General features: G+C 48.9%; 2 protein-coding genes across 3 annotated transcripts in view; one reads left to right on the top strand and one right to left on the bottom strand.

Moving 5' to 3' along the window:
• PKNOX2 (PBX/knotted 1 homeobox 2) overlaps positions 1-10757 on the bottom strand; it is an 87680-nt gene extending 76923 nt beyond the window's left edge. The window contains exon 1 of one of the 2 annotated variants that reach the window (XM_049800444.1): positions 10672-10757. The gene's annotated coding sequence lies outside the window, so the exon portion shown is untranslated. The remainder of the gene's footprint in view (positions 1-10671) is intronic. The other variant, XM_049800443.1, reaches the window with a different exon arrangement.
• A 12355-nt stretch (positions 10758-23112) lies between these two features.
• TMEM218 (transmembrane protein 218) lies at positions 23113-25843 on the top strand. Its single transcript, XM_049800188.1, has 3 exons — positions 23113-23242; positions 23328-23430; positions 25372-25843. The coding sequence occupies exons 1-3, from the start codon at positions 23133-23135 to the stop codon at positions 25504-25506; spliced, it is 348 nt and encodes a 115-aa protein (XP_049656145.1). The 5' UTR covers positions 23113-23132; the 3' UTR covers positions 25507-25843.
• Positions 25844-26704: the final 861 nt, after the last annotated feature.

Below are 26704 nucleotides of genomic sequence, written 5' to 3'. Positions count from 1 at the left end.
AAAGTCGCTCGGCAGCAAGTCTCAAAGTTATTTTTCACTCTGTTTCTGCAGCTTTAGGGAACTCGCCTCTGCGTTATTTACTTTCGTCGCTTGCAAATGGGATGAAAAGTTGGAAATTCGTGTCATAACCAAAAGAACCAGCACCAGGGCAAAGATTCTTCCAGGAATCCGAGCATCTGCAACGCTTGCGCGCTTGAATGCTCGTTGGGAAGCGCACCGGGAGCACGCACGAGCACGCACGTGTATCCGAAGGGTGTTTTCCCCCAGAAATCACCACCGTACAGCGTGCTGGGCTGTTTAACTCACATTGGAAAAGTTATTTTTATTTACGAGTATCCGAGTGGGTCGATTACCCGCTCGCCGTTTGCTTGCGGAGGATGCAACAACAATTTTCCCTCCCCCAAAGCCACAACGGGGAAGACGCACGCTCCGCACTCCTGCTTGGTAATTTCCTATTATAAATCAACCCATTGATAATTTTCTATTATAAATCAATCAACCCATGATCTTCTACAATAAATCAATCAATCAATAGGTTTTTATTATAAGTCAATTAGAATTAAATCAAATCTAATTAAATTGAGGTTCAATCGCCGCCGGGCTAAACGCCACCGTATCCCCCCCCCCAAAAAAAAAAAAAAAAAAAAAAAGCAGGTATTTATAGCCGGCGCGTCTCATCCCCGCTGCCCTCAGCCCCAGCGATTAATTAAATTAGCACAAAGAGGGGCTTGTTGAGGGCTCCGGCCTCCCGAAGTCGAGCCGGCGAACAGGAAACAAAGGGTTGAATTCTGTCTGGTTGGCCGAAGGGTGCTGCGTGCCCCGGCCAGGCGCTGGAGCGGGGCCAGGGGTGTCGTGTCTTCATCATCGTCGTGTCGTCGTCGTCGTCGTCGTCGTCACCGCCCCCCCCCCCCCTTCCCAGCAGCGTTGGCAGCGATGGCATCGGATGGGAAAAGAGCATTTGTCAGGGGGCTTTTTTTGCAAATCCCACCTGCGGGGGGTTTCCCCAGATTTACGCTCAGCGCAACCGAGCCGGAGGCCAGGATGCCAATTTGGGTGAATTTCAGCCGGTTTTGGTGCCGGCCTCCATCACGACCTGGCGATTAACCGTTAAAGAAGCTGGGGGCGGGGGGGGGGGGACGACAACCAACTAAAACGCCTGAGCCCTTCCCAACTCATCACAGGAGTGCAAGAGCACTTGTGCACCGAGCCCCTCTCTGAGCGCAATTAATTCGGGGTGAAAAAGCTCCTGGTAATTCCCGCAGGGATAACAGCACCGGGAATTTCTCTGGCTTCCCCCCGTCGAGCCAAATCCCAACATAAATGGTTGCAGGGAAAATAAAACCCCCCGATGTCTATGCCTTGAAATAACCTTGGCCACCTTCCAGGTGCTCTGCTATTAAAGATGCTACTAAATTGTTTTATTTGGTGTTTTTAGCATAAATATTCTCACCGGGTCCTTCAGCTACGCTGTCTGGGATGTTAATTTTAGAAAGGCAGGAAGAGGGAAAAAAAAACCCTATGTTTTTGGAGGTTGTTTAGGTAAGGAGGAATGATTTAGCGTGGCATAAAGAGGGATTAAAATGGAAAAGGTTACGTTAAATAGAGGGAAAAGCTCCCCGACAGTGAGAGGTGGCTCCCAGGATGAGGAGAAAACACTGAAATGCTCAAAAAGAGCGCAAGGCAACTCAATAAACAGCAGTGGGTGCGACGGCGGGGGTTTGGGCGGGGGTGGGGGGCAGGTCTGCACGGAGGAAAATAGCGGGAATTGGGAATATGCCCGCGATGCGGACTGGTTTGGGGTGAGTCACACCCAAAAGCTGGAAGAGCATCACTAAAAACCTACAAGCATCGTTCAAACTGCACCAGTATCACTAGAATTAGATGAGCACCACCAAAATTTCACGAGCATCACTAACGTTGCATAAGCATCCCTAAAACTGCGCCAGCATCCCTAAAAGCGCACCAGCATCCCTAAAATTGGACGACCATCACTATAAGTGGAGGAGCATCCCTAAAAGAGCACCAGCATCCCTAAAATTGGACCAGCATCCCTAAAGCTGCAGCAGCATCGCTAGAACTGCAACACCAACCCCAAAATTGCACCAGCATCCCTAAAATAGGTCCAGCATCCCTAAAACTGCACTATCAACCCCAAAATTGCGTAAGCAACCCTAAAACTGCACCAGCAGCTTTAAGAATTGCATCAGCATCCCTAAAACTGTACCAGCATCACGGAAATTGCACCAGCGTCACTGTAAGTGGACAAGCATCACTGAAGTTGCACCAGCATCCCTAAAAATCACATGAGCATCAGTAAAAGAGCACCAGCCATCACCAAAATTGCACCGGCATCCCTAATGTTGCATGAGCATCACTAAAATTGCACCATCAACCCCAAAATCGCATCAGCATCCCTAGAACTGGACCAGCATCCCTAAAACTGCACCAGCAGCCTTAAGAATTCCACCAGCATCCCTAAAACGGCACCAAGCAACCCCAAAACTGCACCATCAACCCCAAACCGCATGAGCATCCCTAAAAGCGCGCCAGCATCCCTCAAATCCCACCGGCATCCCCGGCGCGAGGCGCAAAGGTGGGGAGAGCCGCGGTGGGGCTGGCTTGCCGGCGCTGATAGGGGTTTTAATTATTGGCTCATTACTAGCATCGCCGTTATCAGATGAAGCTTCCTCCAGCGCCCCGGGGAGCAAGCAGAACCCCAAATCCAGCGGGACCGGGCTGCAAACGATCCCGCTAACGAAGGGGAGAAGGGAAGGCGGCCACGATCCAAGGATTTCCTCGCCCCTATCCCTGGAAAAGCAACGGATGGGGAGGGAAGTCGCGCATATTGGAATATTGGGGGGGGAAAAAAAAATGTATTTTCCTCAAATTTATCTATTTAAGAGTGCAAAGCAAGCAGGCTCCCCATCCCATTATTCACCATCAGCTTTAAAACCCACCCGCTCTGTTTAAATCCAGGGAGGGGGATGCTCCAGCCTGACCTTGGGAAATAAAGCCAGGACTAAAATTTGAGATTAAATTCAATTAAGATTCTGCCTACAAATCTGTCTCTTAATCCTGGGTTATTTTACCCATCTTCTTACGCGCCACTGATACCATTCATTATTTACTTTTTTTTATTTAATTAATTAGTATTTCCTGTTTATTTACAAATAATTATATTATTAATGTTATTGTTTCTGATATTATTGTTTATTTTATTATTATTTTGCTCTTTGCCATCACGCTGACAAAGTACCCCAATTTATAGAGTGATTTCCTTAAAGCCAAATAGTGTCCGCGGGCTAAATATTTGCCAAAAGGACCATTTCCATTGAGCAAATGACTTCAAAATGCATTTAAAATGCTATTTTTAAAGGTTAAAACGCAATCCAGAAACAAAGGGGTGGCCGCAGTGTATCAATGCCTGACAAAATGCCCCACTTAATTTTTTTTTTATGGCAATTAATTAATTGCCAGAGTTAAGAGATGTTGGATCTGGCACCGAGATATAAAGAAACCAATTTCTGCACGTAAATGCATTAAAAGACCTTTCTGGGCACTTTATATAAATGGGATTTTCTTGGGATTGCGATAATAAATAATAATTAAAAATTATTTTTTTATTTTTTTAACTCCTCCAGCAAAGTTAATGTCCTCAGAATCCAGATTCTGAGGGGTTTTTAATAATTTCATTTCAAGTGGTCAGGGAGAGGATGCAGGATGCGAGAGGCTGGATGGAGAGCATGGGATGCAGGATGATCCGGAGGGAAGACCCCACCCGCCATCTCTGAGCCAATTATTTATAATTATTTATTACGAGCTGATCAAGGGGCTAATAAAATGTAAGACCCAGAGAGGGTTCGGCTCATCGACCTCACTCGCCAGGGGTCTTCCCCTTGGAAAGAGGCGGTGGAAAGATGCTGGAAAATAGGGGAAGAAAGAGAAAACGGGGAAAAAATCAGAAAATCAAGCAGGTAAAAGCCTTTTTTTCTGGGATAGGCACCAAAATCACCAAACTGCATCCCAGCATCGCCACCGGCATCACCACTGGCAACAGGCAGTGGCATTCGGATGGAGAAATTAGCGGCTTGGAACAATAAATTCCCTTTTAAATTTATTGCTTGGGAGCATTAAAAATGTCTAAAGTGGTTTACATCCACCATCGCAGTGGGAATTTGCTCGGGGATAAGGGAGCTTGTAATTGCTATTCTAAAACTTGCCTTAGAAGCTTCAAGTAGTATTTAAAAAAACATTTTAAGGGCTTTATAAAGCTATAAAGTGCCTTCCGCTGTACCTAGAAGTGATATATCTGTAAAAGCCTAGTCCTGCCTCCGCCAAATAATCCAAGGAATAACACGCCGCTGATCAGATAATATGAAATGAAACCGCCAAAATTAAACATTCTGGGTTTTTTTTAAAATATTTGGAAAAGTTTTGACTCGCTGCATGCCTGGTGGTGTTATTTCGGCATCGCTCGCAGCATGGGAGGGGGATGAGAACCCCTTTCAGGAGGTGTGTCGGCTTTGCTGCCTGAACTGGGCTGCCGGGAAAAAAAAAGGAGAAAAAAAAAAAAAGGAAAAAAGAAAAAAATAAAAGAAAAAAGCAAAACCAAAAGAATAAAAAAAAAGAAGAAAAAAAAGGGGGGGGGGGGGAGAAAAAGAAAAAAAAGCCAAAAAGAAAAAAAAGGGTGACAGAAAAAGGCAAAAAAAGAGAAAGAAAGAAAAAAAAAGACAAAAAAGGGGGGGGAGACGAAAAAAGGGAAAAAGTTAAGAAAGGAAAAGAAGAAAGGAAAAGAAAAGAAAGGAAAAGAAAGGAAAAGAAAGGAAAAGAAAGGAAAAGAAAGGAAAAGAAAGGAAAAGAAAGGAAAAGAAAGGAAAAGAAAGGAAAAGAAAGGAAAAGAAAGGAAAAGAAAGGAAAAGAAAGGAAAAGAAAGGAAAAGAAAGGAAAAGAAAGGAAAAGGTGGGGGAAAAGAAAGGAAAAGGTGGGGGAAAAGGTGGGGGAAAAGGTGGGGGAAAAGGTGGGGGAAAAGGTGGGGGAAAAGGTGGGGGAAAAGGTGGGAAAGGGGAATAAAGAGGGGGAAGGAGGGGGGGGAAGAAGGGGAAAAAAACCCAGCTTTTCCCCTTAAGGAAAAATTCCGGGGAGGTTCAAGCTCTAAACCACATTCAAAGCCCAATTCTGAGCGCGGGGGCAGCAACTCTCGGGCACCTCCGCCGCCGCCGCTACTGGTCGTCTGGCTGACGGGGGGCGACGGGATTTTCATGGTCCAAATCCAGTTTGCCAACACATCCTTAAAAAAATATAAAATCAGGGCAAAATAAAATAGGAACCTCTCAAAACTGCCTGAAATTGGGATTTTTGGGGGTTTTTTAATTGCCTTTATGGGATTTATCGACAGGAGAAAGCGAGCCGTCGCGGCCGGGGAAAGGGAGAACCAAGCAAAAAAAAATGTGGTTTTGGTTATAACTTTTTTCATAGTTTTTGCAACACCTTATTAAAGTTGAAAGCTCTGTATAGAACATTATTGGGGCTTTCTTTTTTTTATCCACCCAAGTAGGATTTCATGGCAGCTTGCAAAACTCTCCTCCACCTGCACCAAAATAATCTGGATTTTTGGGGGGAGCATCAGCGGTACTGCATCCCTAACTTGAATTTTTATGGCCTTTTGATGGGGCTACCTGGATATTTGGGATCTTCCTGCCTGGATTTTCTTTGGTGCATGTGGGATGGGACAGGTCATGTAGCACGGGATGCTGAAAGATGGCTGAAGCCCAGAATGGAAAATAAAACTCAATACGAAAAAAGAAAATAAAAAATAGAATAAAAATTATATAAAGAAAACTAAAAAGAAAAATAAAATTAAAAAATAGTAAAAAATAAATGTGTAGACATGGCACTTAGGGACATGGTTCAGTGGTGCACTTGACAGTTGGACTCCATGATCTTAAAGGTTTTTTCCAACCTAAATGATCCTATGATTCTATCAGTCTATGAAAATAAACACTAAAATAAAATAAGATTAAAATAAAAACTAAAGTGAAAAATAAAATAAAAAATTTAAAAAAAAAAATTAAAAATTCAATAAAACTTTGAGGGTCACGGAAAATTATTTCTAGTTGAAACAGCCCCTAAACTAGAGTTTTAGATAAGCCTCAACCTCTTCCCAAGCCCTCCTTCCCATCTCACCCCTCGCTCCTCCAGCATCGGTCCCTCAGAGCATCTGCATCTCGTTAGCCGCAAAGAGCATCCTGCTAGAGCAGCGCTGACCCCCCCAAAAACAAACAAACAAACAAAAAAAAGCCTTTTTGGCCTCTTCAAAAAAGAGAAAAAAAAATCCCAAATAATACGCCAGAAGCTCACGAATATTTAACCAACACTAATTTAAATTGAGGCGTGGACTAACGGGGGGTTATTTTCCCTTTCAAAAGAGGGAAAGCCAAAAAAAAAAAAAAAAAAAAAAAAAAAATCAGGCGAGGAAGGGGGGCAGGAAGAGCCAAGGCCAAATTCTCGTCTTATTTATACAGCTGCAAATCACAGCTGGGCAAAGGCGACCTCATCTCACCGGGACTGCGGCTCCATCCCACCGGGATCGCTGGTTTTCCCATAGGGATTACCTGGAGCATCACCTTGGTCCTGGCAAGGCTGGAGGCGGGGACAAAACCGGGTCTAAATTTAATCCAGGATTAATTCCCATCCCTCCAGATTATTATGTTGAGCCGGCAACTTAACGACCCCACTAACGATGCTGGGAAATGATTTTTTTTTTTTTTTTTTTGCTAATTTGAGGGCATTTGTTAACACCCTCTTTGGTGGTGGCGAAGATTATTTGGGAATCGAGTTATTCGACAGTGTGGGGGATATTAAATTTAACCGGGAGTTGTCTGGATCCAGCAAATTATCCCGCTAACACCCCAAAAAAGCAGCTTTCCACACCCCAGAGTAATATAAGGATGGAGAAAAATTGGGGATGCGATGCTGAGATGCATCTGGGGGTACCCAAGACCTAAAAAAAAGAAGATACTGATGCTTAGTCCAGCTTTCCCACCGGGGTCAGGGATGTCAAATCTCCCCTAATTTATCGCCAATCACGGCAGAAGTTTCCTCTCGACTTTAGGAAACGCGGCTCGATGTCCAAATTTGGTATTTCTGCGAGGAAAAAAGCAAGGCGTCGAAGACAGGGTTTCATCCAGAGCCGGGGGAAAGGGAGCTCAGCATCCTAAAACTCTCATTTTAGTATTTTACATGAATATTTCCCATTATAGCAGGGGTTTAAAATCCTCATCGTTGCATCCCTGCCTGCTTTTGTGCCACACTTGCGATGGGCACCCCCGCCAATCGACTCTCAGCCACTCCATCCCACCGCTGGCACCAATTTTACTAATTATTTTAAGCCAGAGCAGTTCCCAGGAAAATAAATTAGTCAAAACTAGGGGCGTCCCGGCACCCTGGGTTATTTTTCTCCATGTCCTCAAGAAACATCCCTGGGTATCTATCACGCATCTCAAACCTGATGGCGCGGTGGCACCGGGATGCGGACGGTACCCGGAGGCGCGGTCCAGCCACCTGCATCCCGGGGGATGAGGATGGACGGGTGAAGGATGCTCCTCCCGGTGGGACCGCGCAACTATTTAAGTTTCCTGGAGGAGAAAAAAAAACCAAACTACTATTGCTCGGAGACTTACGGATGCTGTCAATCACCGTGAAAAAAACCAGAAAGTAATTTCAAAGTTCACTGGAAAAACAAAAATCACCCGAAATCCAAAGCTGCCCCGTTGCAGGGACTTGTTTTATCCATGAACGGGGAAATGAGGTTATTCCCTGATGCTCCAGTGGGATAAAACCCTCCTCTCCCAACACAACATTCTGTGTTTACTTAAAAAAAACAAACAAACAAAAAAAAAAAAAAGAGAGATTTCCTTAAAAAAAGGAGATTTTCTTTAAAAAGGGGGAATTCCCTTAAAAAAGGCAATTTCCTTAGAAAAAAGGCAATTTCTTTAGAAAAAAGGCAATTTCTTTAGAAAAAGGGGTATTTCCTTAAAAAGAGGGATATTTCCTTAAAAAGAGGGATATTTCCTTAAAAAAGGGGAGATTACTTTAAATAAAGGAGATTTCCTTTTAAAAAAAAGATTTTCTTAAAAAAATGGGGAGATTTCCTTAAAAAAGGGCGATTTCCTTAAAAAAGGGCGATTTCCTTAAAAAAAAAGGCGATTCCTTTAAAAAAAAAAAGGCAATTCCTTTAAAAAAAAAAAGGCAATTTCCTTCACTTCCCCCTCCCAAAAATAATGGAGGGAGAATGGAAAATGTTCCTGCAAGCCCAGTGGGGATGCTGAGCATCACTTTTCTCCCCCACCCTGTGATAGCGGGGGGGGGGGGGGGGGGGGTGGGTTAATGTCATATATAAAAAATATGTTATATCTGTAATGTTATATATATATATATATCACGTTAAAATTCCAGGGGTTACGGGACCCCCCCAGCGCTGGTTTTGGGGGACCGGGGCTGCCAACTGCCTTAAAAAGCCCAATTTGGGGATGACGGGGAGCACAGCATCTCCTTCCTTTCCTGATGTCACCAGCTCCCCTATTAACCTCGCTGGTAATTAGCCTCGAGCAATTAACTTTTGCCCCTAATGAAGGAATCTCGGCGCAGGGAGTTAAATAAAATAGGAGGGAGGGGAAAAAAAAAAAAAAAAAAAAAAAAAAGAAAAAGGGGGGAATCCCGATCCCATGACCCATCTGCTCTGCATGCCTTAAACCCCCCCAAAAGGTGTTATTTTTTAAAGCAAATCACCCCAAATCCCATTAATTCACCCCAAACCCTCTCTCTGCCCGCGCAGAAAACAGCCCCCGAAACATCAAACCCCAAAGGTTTCGGGGGGCTTATTTTTTGCAGGGATCACCCCCTTTTCCACGACGGGAAGATGCCAAATACGCCGAGTCAGCACTTTTGGAGGCGCGACGCCCAAAAGTTTCGCCGAAGCCGGGTCTACCGAGCCGCGCAGCCAGTTTTTCCTCACTCCGCTCCCCAAACCTTTTAGGATTTAAAGGTAAAATAAGTCTAAAAAAAGCAAAATTCAACCCTTTCCCCTCCTATTTTCTGCTTCTCCCTGGCAGACAGCTGCCCCCAGCATCCCGGCCAAAAATAATCCATCCCCCCGCTCCCGCCTTTCCCTTAATCTAATCGCCCCGGCTGGGAGTTTGAAAATATCCTGCCGGGTTTAGGGTTTCCCGTTACCCGGCGAGCGGCGAGATAGTGGGGAAAAAAAGATCCTCGGGAGTGAGAAAAAACCGGGAAGAGCCCAAACAAAGAGCCAAGTTGAGCTTCGACGCCCGGCGAGGACCGGGATGAAGCCGGCGGTGGCGGGGGGGGGGGGGGGGGAAAACTGGGACACGGATCCTTCAGCAAAACTTCCCGAGCCGCGCGACGATGCCGTCGGAGCCGCCTTCCTGCGGGTGTAACTACACTCCAAAAATTGAAAAGAAATTCAAAAGAATTAGATTTTTTTTTTTTTTTTTTTTTTTTTTTTTCCCCAAAGCGCCCGTCGTCCCGCGTTATGTGCCGAAAACGGATTTTTTTAGCGTTTATCCAACCTTGCGGGAGGGATGAACCGGAGTTGGGGGTGGGGGGGGGGACACACACACACACACACACGACATCCCACGCAACCATCCCGGGTGTGTGTGTTGGGGTGGGGGAAACTGGGTGTACTGGGACAACTGGGAGGGGGTGCACTGGGGGAAGGAAAGGGGGTACGGGGGTTCTCCCCGGGGAGAAGCGGCGGGTTGCGGCACACGGGCGAGGGCCGCGTTTCGGGCGCTGGCGTCGAGCCCACGTGGGGCCCTGCAAGGCGGTACGGTGACCCCCCCCACCCCACCAGTGGGTGCCCTGGGGATGCTGGAGGAAAAGGGGGGGGGGCACCCCGAGGTAAAGGGGGTGCTTTGCAAAGCTGGGGAGGGTGAGGAAAATGTGCCCCCCCCCCCCCCCCTCCTCCCTCCCCAGCACCGTTTGCACGGGGGTAACTTTCTGGCGTGGGGTGGGGGGGGGGGGGATTGCAACCGGGGGGGGTGGGGGGGGGGGGCTGCAAACGGCTGGGGGGAGGGGGGAGGGTCATTGCGACCGGTCGAGGGTCTGCCCCCCCCCCCCCCCCCGCCCCCCAAAACCCCCCAACCCGTCGGGGTTGTTTTTTTTTTTGGGGGGGGGGGGGGGGGGCACCGCAGAGAGCCGCAACGGCGGGAGCAAACCGCAACCGGCTGGAGGTCAGCCCGGGAGGGATGGGGGGGGGGGGGGGGACACCGGACACCGGGGACGGACGGACACACGGACACCACACACACACACACCACCCCCCCCCCCGCCGCCGCCGCCGCCGCCGCCATCCGCTGCAACCGAGGCCCGCGCTCCCCCCCCCCCCACCCCCCAAACCCCCGGCCCCGCACCGGGAGGGGAGGCGGTGCAGAACGGCAAGTTACTTCCCGCACCGGAGGGGATGGAAGGCGCGGGAGGGGGGTGGTTGAAGGGGGGGGTGGGGGGGGGGGGGATGTCCCCTCCGCCTCCGCCGCCGCCGCCGCCGCCGCCGCCACACGTGCCCCCGCCGCCCGGGCCGCTTTGTCCGCGGCGCTCGGCGCGGCTCCGCCCGCCCCCCGCGCGGCGGCCCGCCGGTGAGTGACAGCCTACCTGCCCGCCAATCTTCATCACACCGACACCGGCCTGACAGCGCGGCCGCCGCTCGCCGCCCGCCCGCCCGCCCCGGCCCCCGCCGCGCCGCCGTCGACACGCCCCGCCCCGCCCCGCCCCGCCGCCGGGACAACGCCCCCCTCCGCTCCTCTCCTCCTCCTCCTCCCTCCTCCCCCCCCCCCCCCCCGGCAACCCGCCCGCCACGCCGCCGCTACGCCACGCCCCACCCCCTCCGACGCCGACACGCCCCCCCGCCGCCGCGCCCGAGGCCACGCCCCCTCTCTGGCCACGCCCCCCCCCGCCTCCACGCTGCCGGGCGCCCCCCTGCTGGCCGGCGCCTCTCTCACGCACACGACCCCCCCCCCCCCCCGCCGCCCCCCGCGCGGGCCTGCCCCCCCCTCCCCGCACCCCCAAACTGACCCCCCCCCACCCACCCCAGCATCTGGGTCCTCCCCAGGGCATCACTCAGACCCCTCCCCCGGCTGCATTTGCCCCGAAAACACATTTGCCCCCCCCAAACACATTTGCCCCCCCCCAAACACATTTGTCCCCCCCAAACACATTTGCCCCCCCCAAACACATTTGCCCCCCCAAACACATTCGCCCCCCCCAGCAGCGTCTGCCCCACCAACCATATTTGCCCCCCCAAACAAACACATTTGCCTCCCCCAGCCACATTTGCCCCCCCAAACAATTTGCCCCCGCCCCCAGACACATTCAGACCCAAACCCAGTGGCCTTTGACCTCACCCCCCCCCCCACCCACAAAATCCCCCAGGGTGCCCCCCCCCCAGCACCCCAAAAAATCCCTACCCCCCGGGACGCTTCCCACCCCAGGCCCTTCCTGCAGGATCATCCCTCAAGGCAAAACGCTCCAATTTTGGGAGCATCTATTAATTATTATTAATTGGGGGGGGGGGGGCAATATATCTGACAGAGGCCCCCAAAAAAAAATTTGGGGCAGCATGAGACATTAACCCCTCCCTCCCTTCTCCCTGGAGATGAGGTTCCACTGGATTCGCTTCCGCTGGGAGTGCTGGATGCACTGGGTGCACTTGGGAGCACTGGGTCCTGCTGCCAAATTTTCCCATGTTTTATTGCAAAAAAACCCACAGGGACAGATTTTTCTGGATCAGCCCGGCCATGATTTGGTTTCTCCCCATTTTCCATCCCCTTCCCTGATAAAAGGCTGTCAAAACCAGGTTTGGGGAGAAACGCTGAATTTTTGCCCATTTCCTAAGGCATACTGGATGAGAGATGGAATCGGTCGAAATAGCCCCCGGAATTCTTTTGGGATGGGTTTAAAATCGGCTCCGAAGAGTTACAGCGGGATGTACGAGCCAGCGGCGATAAATGATGTGTAAGGGATGGCCGTAAGGTCAGGGGTGTGACGGGAAGGGTGGAAAAACGAGCTTAAATTTAAGGCTAGGAACCCAAACCACCTTAATTTTCCCTCTTGAGTTTCCCAGGGCGAGCGACCTCTTGCAACCCCCCACTTTTAAATCCCTCCTTCCAGCTTATCCCCCCTGCAAAAAAAAAAAAAAAAAACAAAAAAGAAACCATCTGGGAAATATTTGTGCCTCCTACTTGAGAGCAGCCTCTAAAATTGGGTGACCTCCTTTGGGTTGGCCATTGGAGAGCAACCAAAAATCGATGGTTCGCGCTCGGGCTCCATTGATATAATAACGGAGGGATGCAGCGGGTGGTTGGGATGCATCCCCCCCCCCAAAAAAAAACGCATCGCTGCATCATGTCACTGGGACAACCAGCGGGAACTCAGAGCATCCCCCTGATCCTTTGGAGAGGTTGGGGCAATGATTTATAGGAATTTCTTGCCTTGTAAATCAGCCGACGGGACGTTCCCCCCCGCCCTCCCCGCACCTCATTACTATTCCACGGGAGCAAGCGAAGACGAGGAGCCATAAAGCTGTCGCCGGTTGTTTCAGCCAGCTGGGGATGCCGGGCAAAAAATATTTGGGTTTTTTCAGAAGCTGGAGAATTCGAATGGGAGGAGAATGGAAACTCCCTCATCTTGGGATCAAAGGACCGCGGGATCGTCCGCGCTCGGCATCTCGTGTTGAAAAACAGAGATGAAAAGAGGGCATATTTTAAGCCCCATCATCACCAAAAATGTCCAAGTGCTCATTATTTTAGGGTTCTCCTGTTGCAGGGCTCTTTCTTCTGGCATCAGCAGCAGCGAGCATCCCGTGTTTGCTCCTCGAGCATCCCATCCCTCTTCTCTAATTTTGGTTACCTATCGCCGAAGCGATTCCTCCGCTGGTTTTAGAAACTTGTGGAAGTTTCCTCCAGGAAACTCCAGGAAATCCTCCAGGAAAAGTAGCCAGGCCTGGATTTTTTCCTCCACAAACGCAAAAGCTGCTCCTTGCCTGGAGAGTTTTTTTCCAGAGGCTAATTCTCATAGCTGGTTAAAAAAACAGGGGGCCTGATTTCCCGGTTGAATCGGCTCCGCTTCAACATCTGGCCGTGGGGTCTTGCTGTATTTTTGGGGGCGGTAAATGAAAAGCCTTCTGCACTTAATCTTGGGGTTTTGTCCCCCAGAGAAGCATCTCTCTGCTGTAACAGGTCACCCCTGGATGATCTTTTTTTTTTTTTGCTCAGATCTCATCCCGCCAGCCCCGAGCCCCCAGATCGGCAGGACCGGCAATGCTCAGCAGCATTCCTGACGGGATGCAGAGCCTGACTCCCACGGGGGCTCTGGCAGGTACCGACCCCCTTCTCCCCACCCTGGACCACCATCCAGCCCAGGGATGCAGGTGGTGTCCAGCCGGGAGAGATGTCCAAACCCCCCAAAACCACAAAAGCCTCGATCGAACACCTTATTCCACATCCCTATCCCAAGCCGGAGCGCTGTCTGCTGGAAAACCTCCCTGAAATTGAGCCCCCTTCATCCAGGAGTCCCCCAAATTTGGGGGGTTGTGCCGTTTACCCGCCCCCAAGCTGGGGTGCGGGCATCTCAGAGGGATGGGGTTTTGCGCACTCAAATCAGTGTCATAAATTTATAATTACCATGAACTAATTGGTGCCTATTCAAGAGCACACGGACGGTTCCTTCTCAAAAGCAACGAGCACTCAGAGCAAGTTTGCTAAAATATTAAACATTTGGCAAGAGCGGCGACATATATAACCAGCAATATTTACATTTTTACATAACGGGCTTCAGGAGAAAACAAATTACATAAAATATAGCGGTTTAGTCTCCGTCATTTGACTGCTCCTCCATAAATAATTTAATTCTCTTTCCAAGATTGCATTATTGCTCGTGTCGGATTTCTCTAAGAAAACTGCGACGGGATACTCTGAAAAATACATAAGAGCGAAGCTGAGTAAATTATTAAAAGATAGATGTTAAAAACAAGATGAGGTTTTAGGACGCAGCCACAGACAGGGCTGGGCTCCTAAGTCTGAGCTTTGCGGCTGAGCCCAGCTTAAAGCACTGCAGTGGGTTGGAGAGGTAAGATATCCCCTCCAAATTGCAAGCTCACTGCCTGGGAGGATGTCCGACCCCCTCGGCAGTTAAAGGACGCTAAAAAGGGATCCCTAAAGAAAATTTAGGACTTGTTTTGGATCAGAGGGTGGTGGTACCCACCAGCCCTTCGTCCCTCCGGCTCGGGCACCACGCTGCGATCGGGGGACGATGCTTAATCCAAATTACCCATTAAAATTCGTGTTGGATTTTTAGAAGACGCTCAGGATACAGATATTTTCCCACACCTTTCAAAACCCTCTCCAGTTACGAGTTTCAAGAAGAGAGGAGAAAAATCCGTGCCATCCAACACTGCCTTAAAAGTCACATAATTAACCTGGGACCAGACACAAGGACAGTTGTCTGTCCGAACCCAGTGATGCTTGCACCAAATCCAGGCTGAAGTTAAGGGATTCCCCAACTTTTAACTATTTAGCTCATGGAGGATTTCTATTAAAGCTGATTTCCCTCAGCTTGTGGTACTTAGGATACCCACAGGACGGCTCCTCTTCTTAAATATGTTTATTTTTCCCTCTGCACATGATTTTCCTGGGAATAATAAGAGAGTAAACCCAAAAAAGATTTACGGCACCGAGGCGACAGCATTATTTTTGAAGCCACCGTGCATTTTAAATAGTCTCAGACACGTAACGCTACGCCGATTTGACAACTACTGATAGATGAATACACCGGAGAATATAATTAAAGGCTTTATTGATAATCCATAGGCACAAGGAGGATGTATTAAGAATAAGTGATCGATGCTGGGATGGCTCGATATTCCCGGAGGTTTCCCCATGCGAGATTAAATAAGATTAAAGCTTATTTCTTGTGCGGGATTGATGGATCGACAATGAAGAAAACTAAAGCCAAAAGAAAGGATTTTTCCCGGTCATTGCCTCTACCAAGCAGCCGGGAGCAAGTGGGACAATACCTGAAAAAATGGGATTTCTCCCCTCCCCGCACTGGCGGAGCAGGGGTTAATGATGGCTCATGGAGCCGGGAAAGCACTTTGGGGTCCTTCCGGAGGAAATATGCTGGATAAATGGCAGGTTATATATATTTTGATTAGAATATCCCCGCTGCCAACTTACTCTTTTTAAATGTTTAATTTCAAGGAGTAATAAGTCCGCAGCCAGTTCTTGCTGCTCCTTCAGGCTCTCCCATGCAAAGTTACTGCGAGCATCCAACTGACTGATCCTTTCCCAAGCATTTCCAGGATTAAAAAAAAAAAAAGAAAGGAGGATCTGGATGTTTAAAGTGACTTACCTCCAGCACTTGGACAAGATTTGGAGTCTGTATTCCGGAGGCAGTATCAGCCAGTTGAGATAGGAGTGGGTTGGAGGAATATGCACCGGGGGGGGGGATAAGAAAATCTAAATAATCATAAAACTACACCTTGTACAAATCCCATTAAAAAAAAAAAACAAACAACTGGGGTTGATTAATGGGATAAGCCAGGTAAAACAATAAATCCCCCCAACTTATTTTTCACTTGGATATCTGTGGTGGTTGGGTACCAGTCAGCCAGCAAAAGCAACGTGGAGATGCTGAACCCTGCCGTTTTAAATTTTGGCTCCACCTGAGATATTTCTTCGCCTTGGCTGGGCTTCAGCATCCCTTCCCCTTCCTCGTTTCGGTTCAGTCCACGATGGGAGTTCAACCTTCATCCACAGCATCTCTTCACCAAGCGATGCAAACGCGGCGCCAACCGCCGGCACCGGCCCGGCTTCAGAGGAGCCGGCGAAGGGAGAAGCGGAGAGATGGTCACAACTCTTTAAAGATGCAAATTGAGAAGCAGCCATCATAACAAGAGAGCTCTGTTAATTCTCTTACGAGTATGCAGATTTCGACGCCGACTTTTTCCTAGGCTTATTTGTTTTATTTAGCAATAAATTTAATACCAGCTCCCTGAAGCAAAGAGACAGATGGACTATAAACTTTGAATTTTGAGTAGCTTTCCTTCCTTAGGTTAGTGTCATCTTTGATCTCTCCTGAAATGACATCTAGGAAAGTTTAGAGGGATTGAGTTCTGCTTTTTACCGCCCTCAAAGCCATTTGATTAGCCACCTTTTAATTTTTTTTTTTTTTTTTTTTTGCACAGGTTATCCAAAAGAATCTTAAATACCATCTACATGGTTCATACCCTTAGCTGCTGGAGTTATCTCAGAGACTTGCTGATGGACCTGAGAAAACCAAAACACTACCTAATATCTCCTCCACACGCAAAGGAAAACAAAAGAAGTTTTATGCATCTTTTGGGATGCAAAGCTCCCCAGGTCCGCGACGAAAACCTCAGGGCTGAAATAAAATGGTGCCCTTGGAGAACATGGGGCAACCGGTGTATGGCTTTGGAAGGATCACAAAGTCACAACGCAGCAGAAAGGACTCATCTCCGATTTTTTTTGCCATCCACCAGCAATTCAAAAATTAGGTTGGAGGTGAGGAGAGACACCTGGCCGGGGAGGTCAGTGAAGCCCAGGGAAGTCCCCGAGAGGTGGGTGATCTCCATCCTTGGGGTGTCCGCACGTGGTAGGATGAAGCCATGAGTAGTCTGAGCGCTGTGATGGCTGGATACACGAGAACATCCTTTTTACCAATGACCCTGAGGTGTGTGAAAATCCAAAATTTAATTTTGGGATGTAAAAGCCACATCCCACATGCTCAGGACTCAGGGAGAGGAGATCTTAAGGGCAACACTGTGGCTTTTGAAGGAAGCTCTCAGGGGCCACGCAGCGCTTTGACCTTGCTACTCCAGGCCCAGCCAGTTCCCACCATGACTAATTTCCCCGCCACCACACAAACATAAGGAAGGAAATTAATTTTTTTTTAAAAAAAAAAACAACAACAACAACAACAGCTGCATCATTTCCAAGCTGCTGCCTGGGGAACAGGGGAAAAAAATCGATATATGTCAAATGAAAAAGGGCGAGAGCAAAGGTGTTGCAAGGAGCCGAGGATAAAACCATAATTAAAACTGCAAACAGGTCTGGCTGCCAAAAAAAACCCTGCCTGAAAGTCTTGGGGACCGCAGCAACAAATTCCGGCCATTTCAGCAGATGTTGGTTGCTCACAGTCACCCAACATCCCACCATGGATGGACTTTGCCATCGCCCAACCCTTTCCAATAAGGAGACATTATCGACCGCTCAATTGCGATTGAATTACTACAGATGAACATATTATGGGCACATTAAAGTCTAATGAGCGGCCGGTGATTAATGCCATTACGAGGAATACCAAAAGAACTAATGATGATGAGCCACTTAAAGTGAAGTGTCGAGGGTTTAATTATCGATGACTCCTTGGTTTCTCGCCTAAAAACTCAGGTTGGAAGGAGGAAGTGGTTGACACAGGTAAAGACAAGAGGTTTCCAGAAGCGATGACACGAGGAGGCCCCACATTGATACTCTTTTAAGGATAAGATAGATGGCAAATAGCATTTCTTGGAGAAACGTATGGGAAATAGAAGTTTCTTGGAAAAACATCTCACCGTGGGCTTTAGCGCCTCTGGGAATGCCATTATAAAAGCAAATTTTAATTCTTAGCATCTCCCCAGACCCTGTTCTTGCCTTTCTTTTTCCCCTCAACCTTGTTATATCCATTTTCCATTGGTTCTTTGCCTCCTTCCTTTAGCTTTGCCTCTGGTCCATCCCTTGCAGCACCCAGGGACAGCTCTACAACCCTATTTAAGTCTCTCAGGTGATTGCTCTCCTCCTTCCTCTCCATGGCTGGATCAGATTTTGTTCCAGTATCATCCAAGGGTGTTGACCCCATGGGGAAATGTCACCCCGTGTGGGCACGATGACATTTAAGCATCCCCAGGACCTTTTATAAATAGGACCTTTTTTTGTAGCTTTTTTTTTTTTAGGGAAATGACTCTGTAGTTCCTTTAACTTCAGAGCCAAGCATCAAAAAGGCTTATTTGTACTGATGTACAAATTTACTGGACGGAATTAAAATTTAGGCATTTAGCATAACAAGTCACCAAAACCAAAAAATGACTAACTTCCTCGCCCTTCGGAGCATTTGGAACCATAACAGGTGATGACAGAGACACCCCATCTTCCTCCATCCACCTTCTCCAAGTGTTTCTCAGTTGGGGTCGGACTCAACCCACCACGGGAAATGCCTTCACTCCTCCACCTCCCACCAATGGGGGGCCTTTGGGGCTTTTAGAGACATCTCCTCTTGCTGGGATGGGATTTTTTTTTTTTTTTTTTTTTTAATTCATTTTAAAAGCGACTTCATATCCCATTTTATTATTTTTTAAACGTCGTAGGATTTGCACTGTTTGAAGTCTTACATCCTCATTTCCCGTCAGGACGATTAAAATTGATTTCCGCCACCAGCAAGAGAAAGATAATCCTAAGTGAGTTCCTGCGAGAGAGAGCTGTATCCTCACCGCAGCCATTACAAACCCTCTCCTATTATTTTAACTTTCTTTTCTTAGGAAATTCTCTTCAGAAAAGAGCAACTTAGCACTTCTCGGACATACGCGTCCTCCAAGAAGTCGGGGAGAACTATTAACCTCATGTATTTCCATCACAGAAAGTGGACCAGGGATTTAAATAGTTCTTGTTTACCACCACCACCCTCCCAGAGGTATTTTTAGAGGGGTAATCGGATCCTCTCGACGCCTTTGCTTTGCTTTCTTGGGTCCGCATCCTCCGACCCCATCCCTGCACCTGTCCCAGTTTGTAACCAGGCAAACCGAAACGGGATGGATTTTTCCCATTGCATTAAACTAGGTGATTCCTGGTGCACCCGGAAGCTTTGCAGATCGAGGACGGAGGGATTTGGGCTGGAAAACCATTTCCATGGTGTAAAACCTCTGGCCGACAAAGAAGACATGGAAATAATGGGCATGGAGGGCGAATGGCACTCGGGGATCCAGCCGTGCCTTTACCCATCTCTTAAATCAATTAAACCTGGAATATCCTAGAGTAAAAAATCAACTAAAATAAATTAAATACATTTTAAAATGCAATTAAATAGATTTTTAAAGTCTATTAAGTAGATTTTTAAATTAATTAAATCAACTAAACCCTGAACATCCTAAATAATCTCCGAAATACAACAAAACCACCCCTAAAATATAAATAGCAGCTTTCCAGGCTGGAGGATCCTGGGGGCCCCACAACTGTCCCCTGTGCTGGTTTGCAGAAAACTTCTGTAATCAAATTTATGCAAACGAGGGGGGTTGGTCGTTCCTATCATGCCTGGGGGGGGGAAATGATGGGTTTTTACCAATGCTGCAAGAAGAGCTCAGCTTTCCCTGGCCACCATCCCCAAGCTCCCAACTCACAAGGAGTCACCCCAAAAAGGGGGTCCCCAGCCAGGTCCCCACCATCTAACGGCATCCCCATCATAAGGCTTAAATACCTTTACAAGAGAGTAATTTAACGCCATCCCCAGCTTAAGCTCCATATCTACCGGGCGTGAAATTAGTTCCAGCAAGCTGCAAATTTGCCACTAATAAAAATATTTAGCAATTCGCTAGTCTTTAAATCAGGAGCAGAATATTTTCTTGCTTGCATCAATGCCTGTTTCTTTCTAATTCTAATATTTGAGCGTCAGGGAGCTCTAGCCGTAAAACTGCAAGTTTTACGACTGCGCAAAGACTTTTAAATCAATTCTCCCAGTGCTTCCAACTCTGCTGCCAGGAGTTTGATCATTTAATATCATTTGATATTAGACCATGTGGGTCATTTTGCCCACTGGGATGAGCCAGGCGTGGTGGATTTGCAGTTTTTAACCCAAAAAAAGGCCGTCTCGACCCAAACCCATCCCGTTTCCAGGGGCTGCTCCTTGAGCAGTGTCTTACAAAACAGCTTTGATCCATGTGATCCTGCCTTGCAGCCCTGGAAGGAAGGTGACCTCTCTGTCCTCCTGGCCCAAGCGTTTAATTAGCCTCGGTGCTAATTGCATCTCTCTGCCAAGCCCATTTTGTCCAATTCCAACATCAGGATCTTTTTCATGCCTTTGCCAAGAAATGCCGCAACCCCCTCGCCTTTTCCTTGGGAAAACCAACCCACGGTGACGAAGCACCCTTCAAATCGTTCCTCGGCAGGATAGCATCTCCCGTCCATTGGAGACCACCGGAATCATTTGTGGCCAAATAAATCCTTTGCATTGGGTTTTGCTGGGCTGTGAGCATCCAACAGCATCTGGATGACTCCGCTTCTCCTTGTTTAAAGCATGGTATCGCTTGAGAGCCTTGCCAGTAAAGGCTTTACGGTACTTAGATTATTGATATCGAATACGTTGGACTCAGAATTAATTGTTAGCGCATTGTCTGTCATCAGCTTGATGCATCCTGTCCCCAGCACAAGGGTTCGGATGCAAAAGCCACGTGGTGCAGGTCAAAAGTCTTGGAGGAACCAGGATCCACAATACCAGCAGAAGTCCCCACATCAGCCATTATCCTGGAAAAAACCCACCACAAATATGAAGTTTCTCCCAGAGTCATGCAATTGTAGCAAACAACACAAAAATCTGCAATTTCTGCTGCTTTCCTACATTTTTTAATTCACATTTTATATTCAGCATTGCTTTTCCCCCCTTTATGTTGTTTTTTTTTTTTTTTACAGGTGCAGTGCAACTCTGACACAAGCAGTAAATGATATCAAATCCTAGTGGGTAAAAGCTAGGAAAAAAGCTAATTTTAGGACAGCAGTAAATTGTTCTTTGACCATAAAATCTAATCTTTGCATTCAACTGACCAGCTGCCAGAGCAGTCCCACAAGGCAAATCCCCGCCAAGGTATTTCTGATGCCGGGGGGAGGCTAAGATGAAGAGGGTGTTTCGGATGATGTGTTTCATTGCAGATGGGTTGAAGAAATTTCTAAGGAAGGTTGTGCTTGGAAATACCACACCGATGAGGTTGGTTTTCCCAGGTACCTTCTCCCAATTCTTAGCTGTGGACTTACAGTTTGCCTCCATCGTGCTCAGAGAAACACATAGCCCTGCTGCAATACCATATGTACCATTTAAATATATATAATAGGGATATTTTGGAGTGTGTTGGGCTGCTGGGCATCATTTCAACTCCAAATCTTAGTGCTTGAGTTACCATCAGCCCAACTATGCTGGATACAACAGCTGGGATTAAAACCAACAAGCTACATGGCTAAAACCTGGCTGCTGGTTGTGATTGCTGGGGCATATATCAGATTTAGTCTTTGACATCTGGCCAAATATCTGGCACGTGGCGTGGTTCAGCAATAGGTTCAGTAGCTGGATGATTCAAGCTCTCTGCTGCAACCTCTTGAACTTGCTTAACATTGTCATTGCTGGCATCAAGAAACTCCCAGGCAGCACCAAGAGGAGATGAAAGAGATAATAAGTAGCGAAAAGACCCTGTGGGAATGGGTTAAAGATGCTGTTGTTAGAGCTGTGGATAAAAGGTAGATGGGAAAATTCAGTGAAGGAAAAGCCTTGCTGGCTGATGGACAAAAATGATCACTTTTAGATGGAAAGCCAAGGGATGGAAGAGGAATGGCAGAAAGAGAAGGGTCTCTCTGAAAAGAGGGCTATAAAGAAATTTGGGGGTTTACAAACTACCAGGCTCCAAAAATGCAAATATATGGGAAAACAGAGAAAAGCAAAGGCAGATTCTCAAACAACGGGAGCAAACTTATAGTTTCTGATTGCCAACAGGAGCAGGAAGCACAGGGAATAACGGAAAAGAAGGGTTGGAAAAACGATGGTGAAGACGGACATGGCCAACGTGGGGCTTGCAGAGGAAAAAAACCCTCTCTGGTGGGATTAACGGCACAAGACGGTGTGGGAAGGAGTTTGCTATCAAACATACGCTTTTAATATGTTGGCAGCCGGTTCCTACTCGATGCCAAGTAAAGGCAGGTGTCGGAGACAGTTTGCGCTCTGCTTGCCGAACTGGTTGATGTCACGCTGGCGACTTTGATTTCATCGCAGGAAAAGGCAGGTTGATGTCACGCAGCATAATTAATTGCCGGTTTATTCCTCCCATTGAAAGAAATGACAGAAGGAAAACAGCAGTTACGTGACATTTTATGCAGTCAAAGTATCACCAGACTTCAAGCAGTTGAGAGGAAAAACTGAATATATCAATGTATTACTTTTCTTGGGTTAACTGGTAGACAAGCCGCGAGTACCAGCATAAAGCCACCCATCAAACCACACCGGCCAGAGTCCTATGGGCGAGATGCGATGGGAAGAGACAGGATTTAAAAACAGGCAGAAAAATGGGTTTAAATTGGAAATCCCTTTTTCTCTTGGTATTAAAAGGTGCTCGGTGCATTGCCTAACCTCCTTGGCTTGGCTTGGAGGCCCTCGACCCCGGGGGTGGCCATCCCACAGCAGTGCAAAACCCTGCCATACCCAGCTGCACCTGTATGAACCAAATCTGCCCGATTTTGGCCCTAAATATTTTGAGGGTGTGGGTGGTTAGATTTCAGGGTTTGGGCCTTGAGACCTTGCTCAAAGAGAGATGCTCCCTGCGGCAGGGTGGACAGGAGCTGGCTGGCTGACCAGGGCCGGTGGCACAGCCTATGCAACGAGCGACACTGCGTTAATTAAGCACCGATCCGCCTGCAACGGGAGCGGGGGGGGCGGGGGGGGAGGGAGGAAATTCCCGTTCCACCGGGAGCACCTCCCAGGACCAGTACGGGGGCCCCCACCGCGGGAGAGGCAGCAGCTGGAGGAGGGTTCTGTGAGCTCCCTGCCGCCGGCAGAGCTGGCACTGACGCCGGGAGAGCCGAGACCGGGACCGGGAAGACCGGGACCGGGAAGACCGGGACCACGTTGCCGGGAGCCCGGTGGCGCGTACCTGCCTCTGGCGGCGCGGGAAAAGCCGCGTCCCCGGCCCCGCCCCCGCGTCCCGCCCCCCCCTAGCCAATGGGAAGCGTCGGTCGAGTTAGCGGCCGTCGCTGATTGGCTCGGCCGCTGCGGCGCGGCGCGGTTGCTAAGGGGGGAAGCGGTAGCGGCGGAGCGGCATGGCGGGCGCGGCGCTGGGAGCGGGGCCGGGCGTGCTGGTGCTGCAGCTGCTGTGGGGCCTGGCGTTGCTGCTCTGCTTGGCGCTCTCCCGGGCGGCCGGCCGGGCCCGGTGAGCGGCGAGAAAGGGGAGGGCTGGGAGAGTGGGACCAGGCCGGGCCCGGTGCTGAGGCCGCTCCGCCCGCCTCTCCCCGTAGGTTCGCCGTGGTGCTGGTGACGCTGGGAGCCGCCGTCCTCACCGCCGCGCTGCTGCTCTTCCCCCGGGAGGACGAGCGCCCGGCCGCAGCTGCCGCTGATGAGGTGAGCTCACGCCGCGGCCTGCGTGGCCAAGTGGGCCCGGGGGCGGCGGGACGTTACCTCGGCGAAGGCCCCAGCTGCCGCCCTGAGGCCCCGGGGATGGGCCTTTACCTCAGGGATGGGCCCAGCAGCAGCCCTGAGGCCCCGGGGATGGGCCTTTACCTCAGGGATGGGGCCCAAAGGCTGCCCTGAGGCCCCGGGGGTGGGCCTTTACCTCAGGGATGGGGCCCAAAGGCTGCCCTGAGGCCCCGGGGATGGGCCTTTACCTCAGGGATGGGGCCCAAAGGCTGCCCTGAGGCCCCGGGGATGGGCCTTTACCTCAGGGATGGGGCCCAAAGGCTGCCCTGAGGCCCCGGGGATGGGCCTTTACCTCAGGGATGGCCCTGTGCTGCCTTTTCAGTCTGCTGCAGCTCCATCTCTGGTGCAGGCTCCTGTTGGTGCAGGCTGTGTCACTCACGGAGCAGCGATCTATTTATTTCTTTAATAAAGTCCCTTATTTATGTGCCATTATATGTGACCCATGGGGTTTAGCTCCCATTCTCCCATCCCCAAGCCCAAGGGGTTCTGTGACGGAATCGCGCTCATACTTTTATCCCTCCCAGCTCAGCCCTGAACTTCAGCAGCTTCTGCACCCCCTCTGCCATCCCCTTTTGCAGCTTGGTCCACGGCTGTCCGTGCTCCCACCTGCCTCCATCTTCCAACACACCCCGGAGCATGCTGATAGCCGTGTGGCAGGTAGTTTTGATAATTTCTCCCTCTAATTCTGCAGCTTTTTACTTCCCTACAGCTCTCTTTTTTATTTTAAAGCCTGGTAACTGCTCTTTGGCTCCCTTGTAGATTATTACTGCACTCAAGGATAGAGCCACCTGTGGTTTTAGACAGCCCCTGGTCTGTGTTGTCAGGCACAGGCATCTCGCCCAATTTTGCACGACCACTGTCTTAAGCTGCCATCTTGAGCTTTCCCAGAGCTCTTTGGGCTTTGAATACACAAAGTTTTGTGGCATTTTAGGTGCCGTTTCCTCTGTTCTATTATAAATGCACATTAATTATTGCTCTTCTAGATCTTGATCTGTCTAAATCCCTACTAAAGATACTTGTAAGGTTTTTTCTTTTCTCTGCCTTGCGTAGGACCTGCTTGTGTAAAGGTTGGAAGTGAGATGAAGGGCAGCCGAGCGCGTGTTTGTGCCCGGGAGGCCAACAGAGTTGGAAAGCTTTTTTTTTTTTCGGATCTTCGATTGGACTGGACCTGCCCTGATTATCAATAATACATGACCTGGGCTTTCTGCACTGAAACTCTCCTAATTGGCTAATTAAAAAGTGAAACGTGCAGAAAGAGCCAACGCTTCACTCACAAGAGACTCTTTCTGCAGCAACACCAAGGCTGAGCATGTGCTAATGTGATTTATAAAACTGAGCCGGGGGTGAGCGAAGCTCTGGAGTAGTCTCAGGAGCCGAGAGGATGATTTTGTAACCAACCTCCTCGCAGTTGGCTTCTTGTGTCTTGCCTTGCTGCTGTATCTTATTTTTTAATCTTTTTTTTTCTTCTTCCTCCCCCATTTCCCTTCTAAAAGGGAAGAATTGTGTGCAGTTCCTTGCAGTGCTGGGAGTTTTGTGGCCAGGGAGAGCTGCTGCAGGTTTTGACTTGTGTTTCTTCCCTGTGCTCAGTACTGTGCTGCTCCTTTCCTGCACATCAGCTTTCCCGTGAGTGGCTTTTTTCAGAGGAAAGGGATTCTTCTTTCAATCATTTGTCACACACGCTGCTTACCACAGAGAGTGCCCACATCAGGAATGAAAAGCGAGGGGAGAAACCAGGGAAAACACTAACGGTTTTCCTCCTGCAGCAATTTTCTCTGACAGTACTCTTTTCTAGGATGTGGTGTGCTCCCTCCGGGCTCCCAGAGCAGACCGAGGCTGTAACATGTGGGTTTTTTCTGTTCACTGCAGATCGTAGACACCTTCTTTATCGGCCGCTTCATCCTCTTAGCCGTGATGAGCCTGGTCTTACTTGGGTGCCTGTTCCTGCTCCTGATTTACCACCTCATGGAGCCGGTGTACGCCAAACCGCTCCACAGCAGCTAGCAGCAGCCAGACACAGCAATCCCCGCGAAGAGGAAATCCCATTTTCATGGCAGTAAACCAGGAAGGGAGACCAGGAGGCTGTTTTGGAGGTGAACGTGTCAGGTTTTTCCAAGCTCAGAAAGAGCCAGTGAAGCAAGTGAAGTGTGTTGCTTGCACCCAGCGCTGCGTCTTTCATCGTTAAAAGCAAAGTTTGGACTGGGCATGAGTGCCTTCCTCTCCAGGAGGGTTCAAGCCTTTGCAGGCTGCAAAGGTGTTTTAACCTCTCTTCTCTTCTCTTTTGCAGGAGAGTTGAAATCCATGTACTTTGTACTACACTTGATTCAATGAATTGAACTGAACCGAGATGGTTTGTTACCATTCCTTTTTCACCTTGGTTTAATAAAACTCTTGAGAAAACCCTGACTCGGTCTTTATTTATTCTCCAAGAACGTCACCTTTTGCCACCCTTTGGTGACAGTGACTCTGAAAACCATCTTTTCCTGTGGCAGATACAGGGTTTTTTTGAAATTCAGCGTGTGGTTGTGGATTATTGGGGACAGTCCCTTTGACTGGAAACCTGAGGCTTTGGAGTGGGGAGGGAACAACACACAAAATAATTCCAACTCTCCTCCACGAGGATGTGGGAGGAAAGCCAGGTTTCGCCTCCCTGCCCTAAACAATCCTGCCAGCCCATGAAAAAGCCCTCTTGTTTTTTGAGGGACATGCTGATACCTGAGTGTTTCCCATGTGTGTCGGGACCCCAAGTTGTCATCTTGGGTGGGGAGCTGAAGGCTTACAGTTTCTGCTACCCTGAAATGTAAAACCATCGCTCATGCTAGTGCAGATCAGTGGCAGAAGCCGGTACTAGACTCCAATACCTTTCCTCGGGGGGGGGGGGGAGGAATACTTTTTTTTTTAAGTATTTCAGCAGCAGCGATGGGGTCAAATCCCATTTATCTCCCTATTTTTTTATGGAAACCAGGGGGAGCAGCCCTGCTGAAGTGGAGTGGGGAGTCTGGGCCAAGCTGTCAGCTGGCAGATACCTCAGCCTCCTGCCTGTGCTGCAAATCAATCTGTTGATAGCAGCAGCTCTCACAGGCTGGGTGTCTGTACTTAACTAGCAATAATTACTGCTTTGTGCTGTCTTAGCCATCCCTCAATAGCGATGGTTTATTTTCTTGCATGAAATCTCACCAGGCTTTTAAATTGCTTGCAGGAG

This window comes from Accipiter gentilis, chromosome 5 (assembly GCF_929443795.1).
Source record: "Accipiter gentilis chromosome 5, bAccGen1.1, whole genome shotgun sequence".
Lineage (NCBI taxonomy): Eukaryota > Metazoa > Chordata > Aves > Accipitriformes > Accipitridae > Astur > Astur gentilis.
Note: the sequence above shows the minus strand (reverse complement) of the source record. Positions and strands in the feature narration are given on the sequence as shown.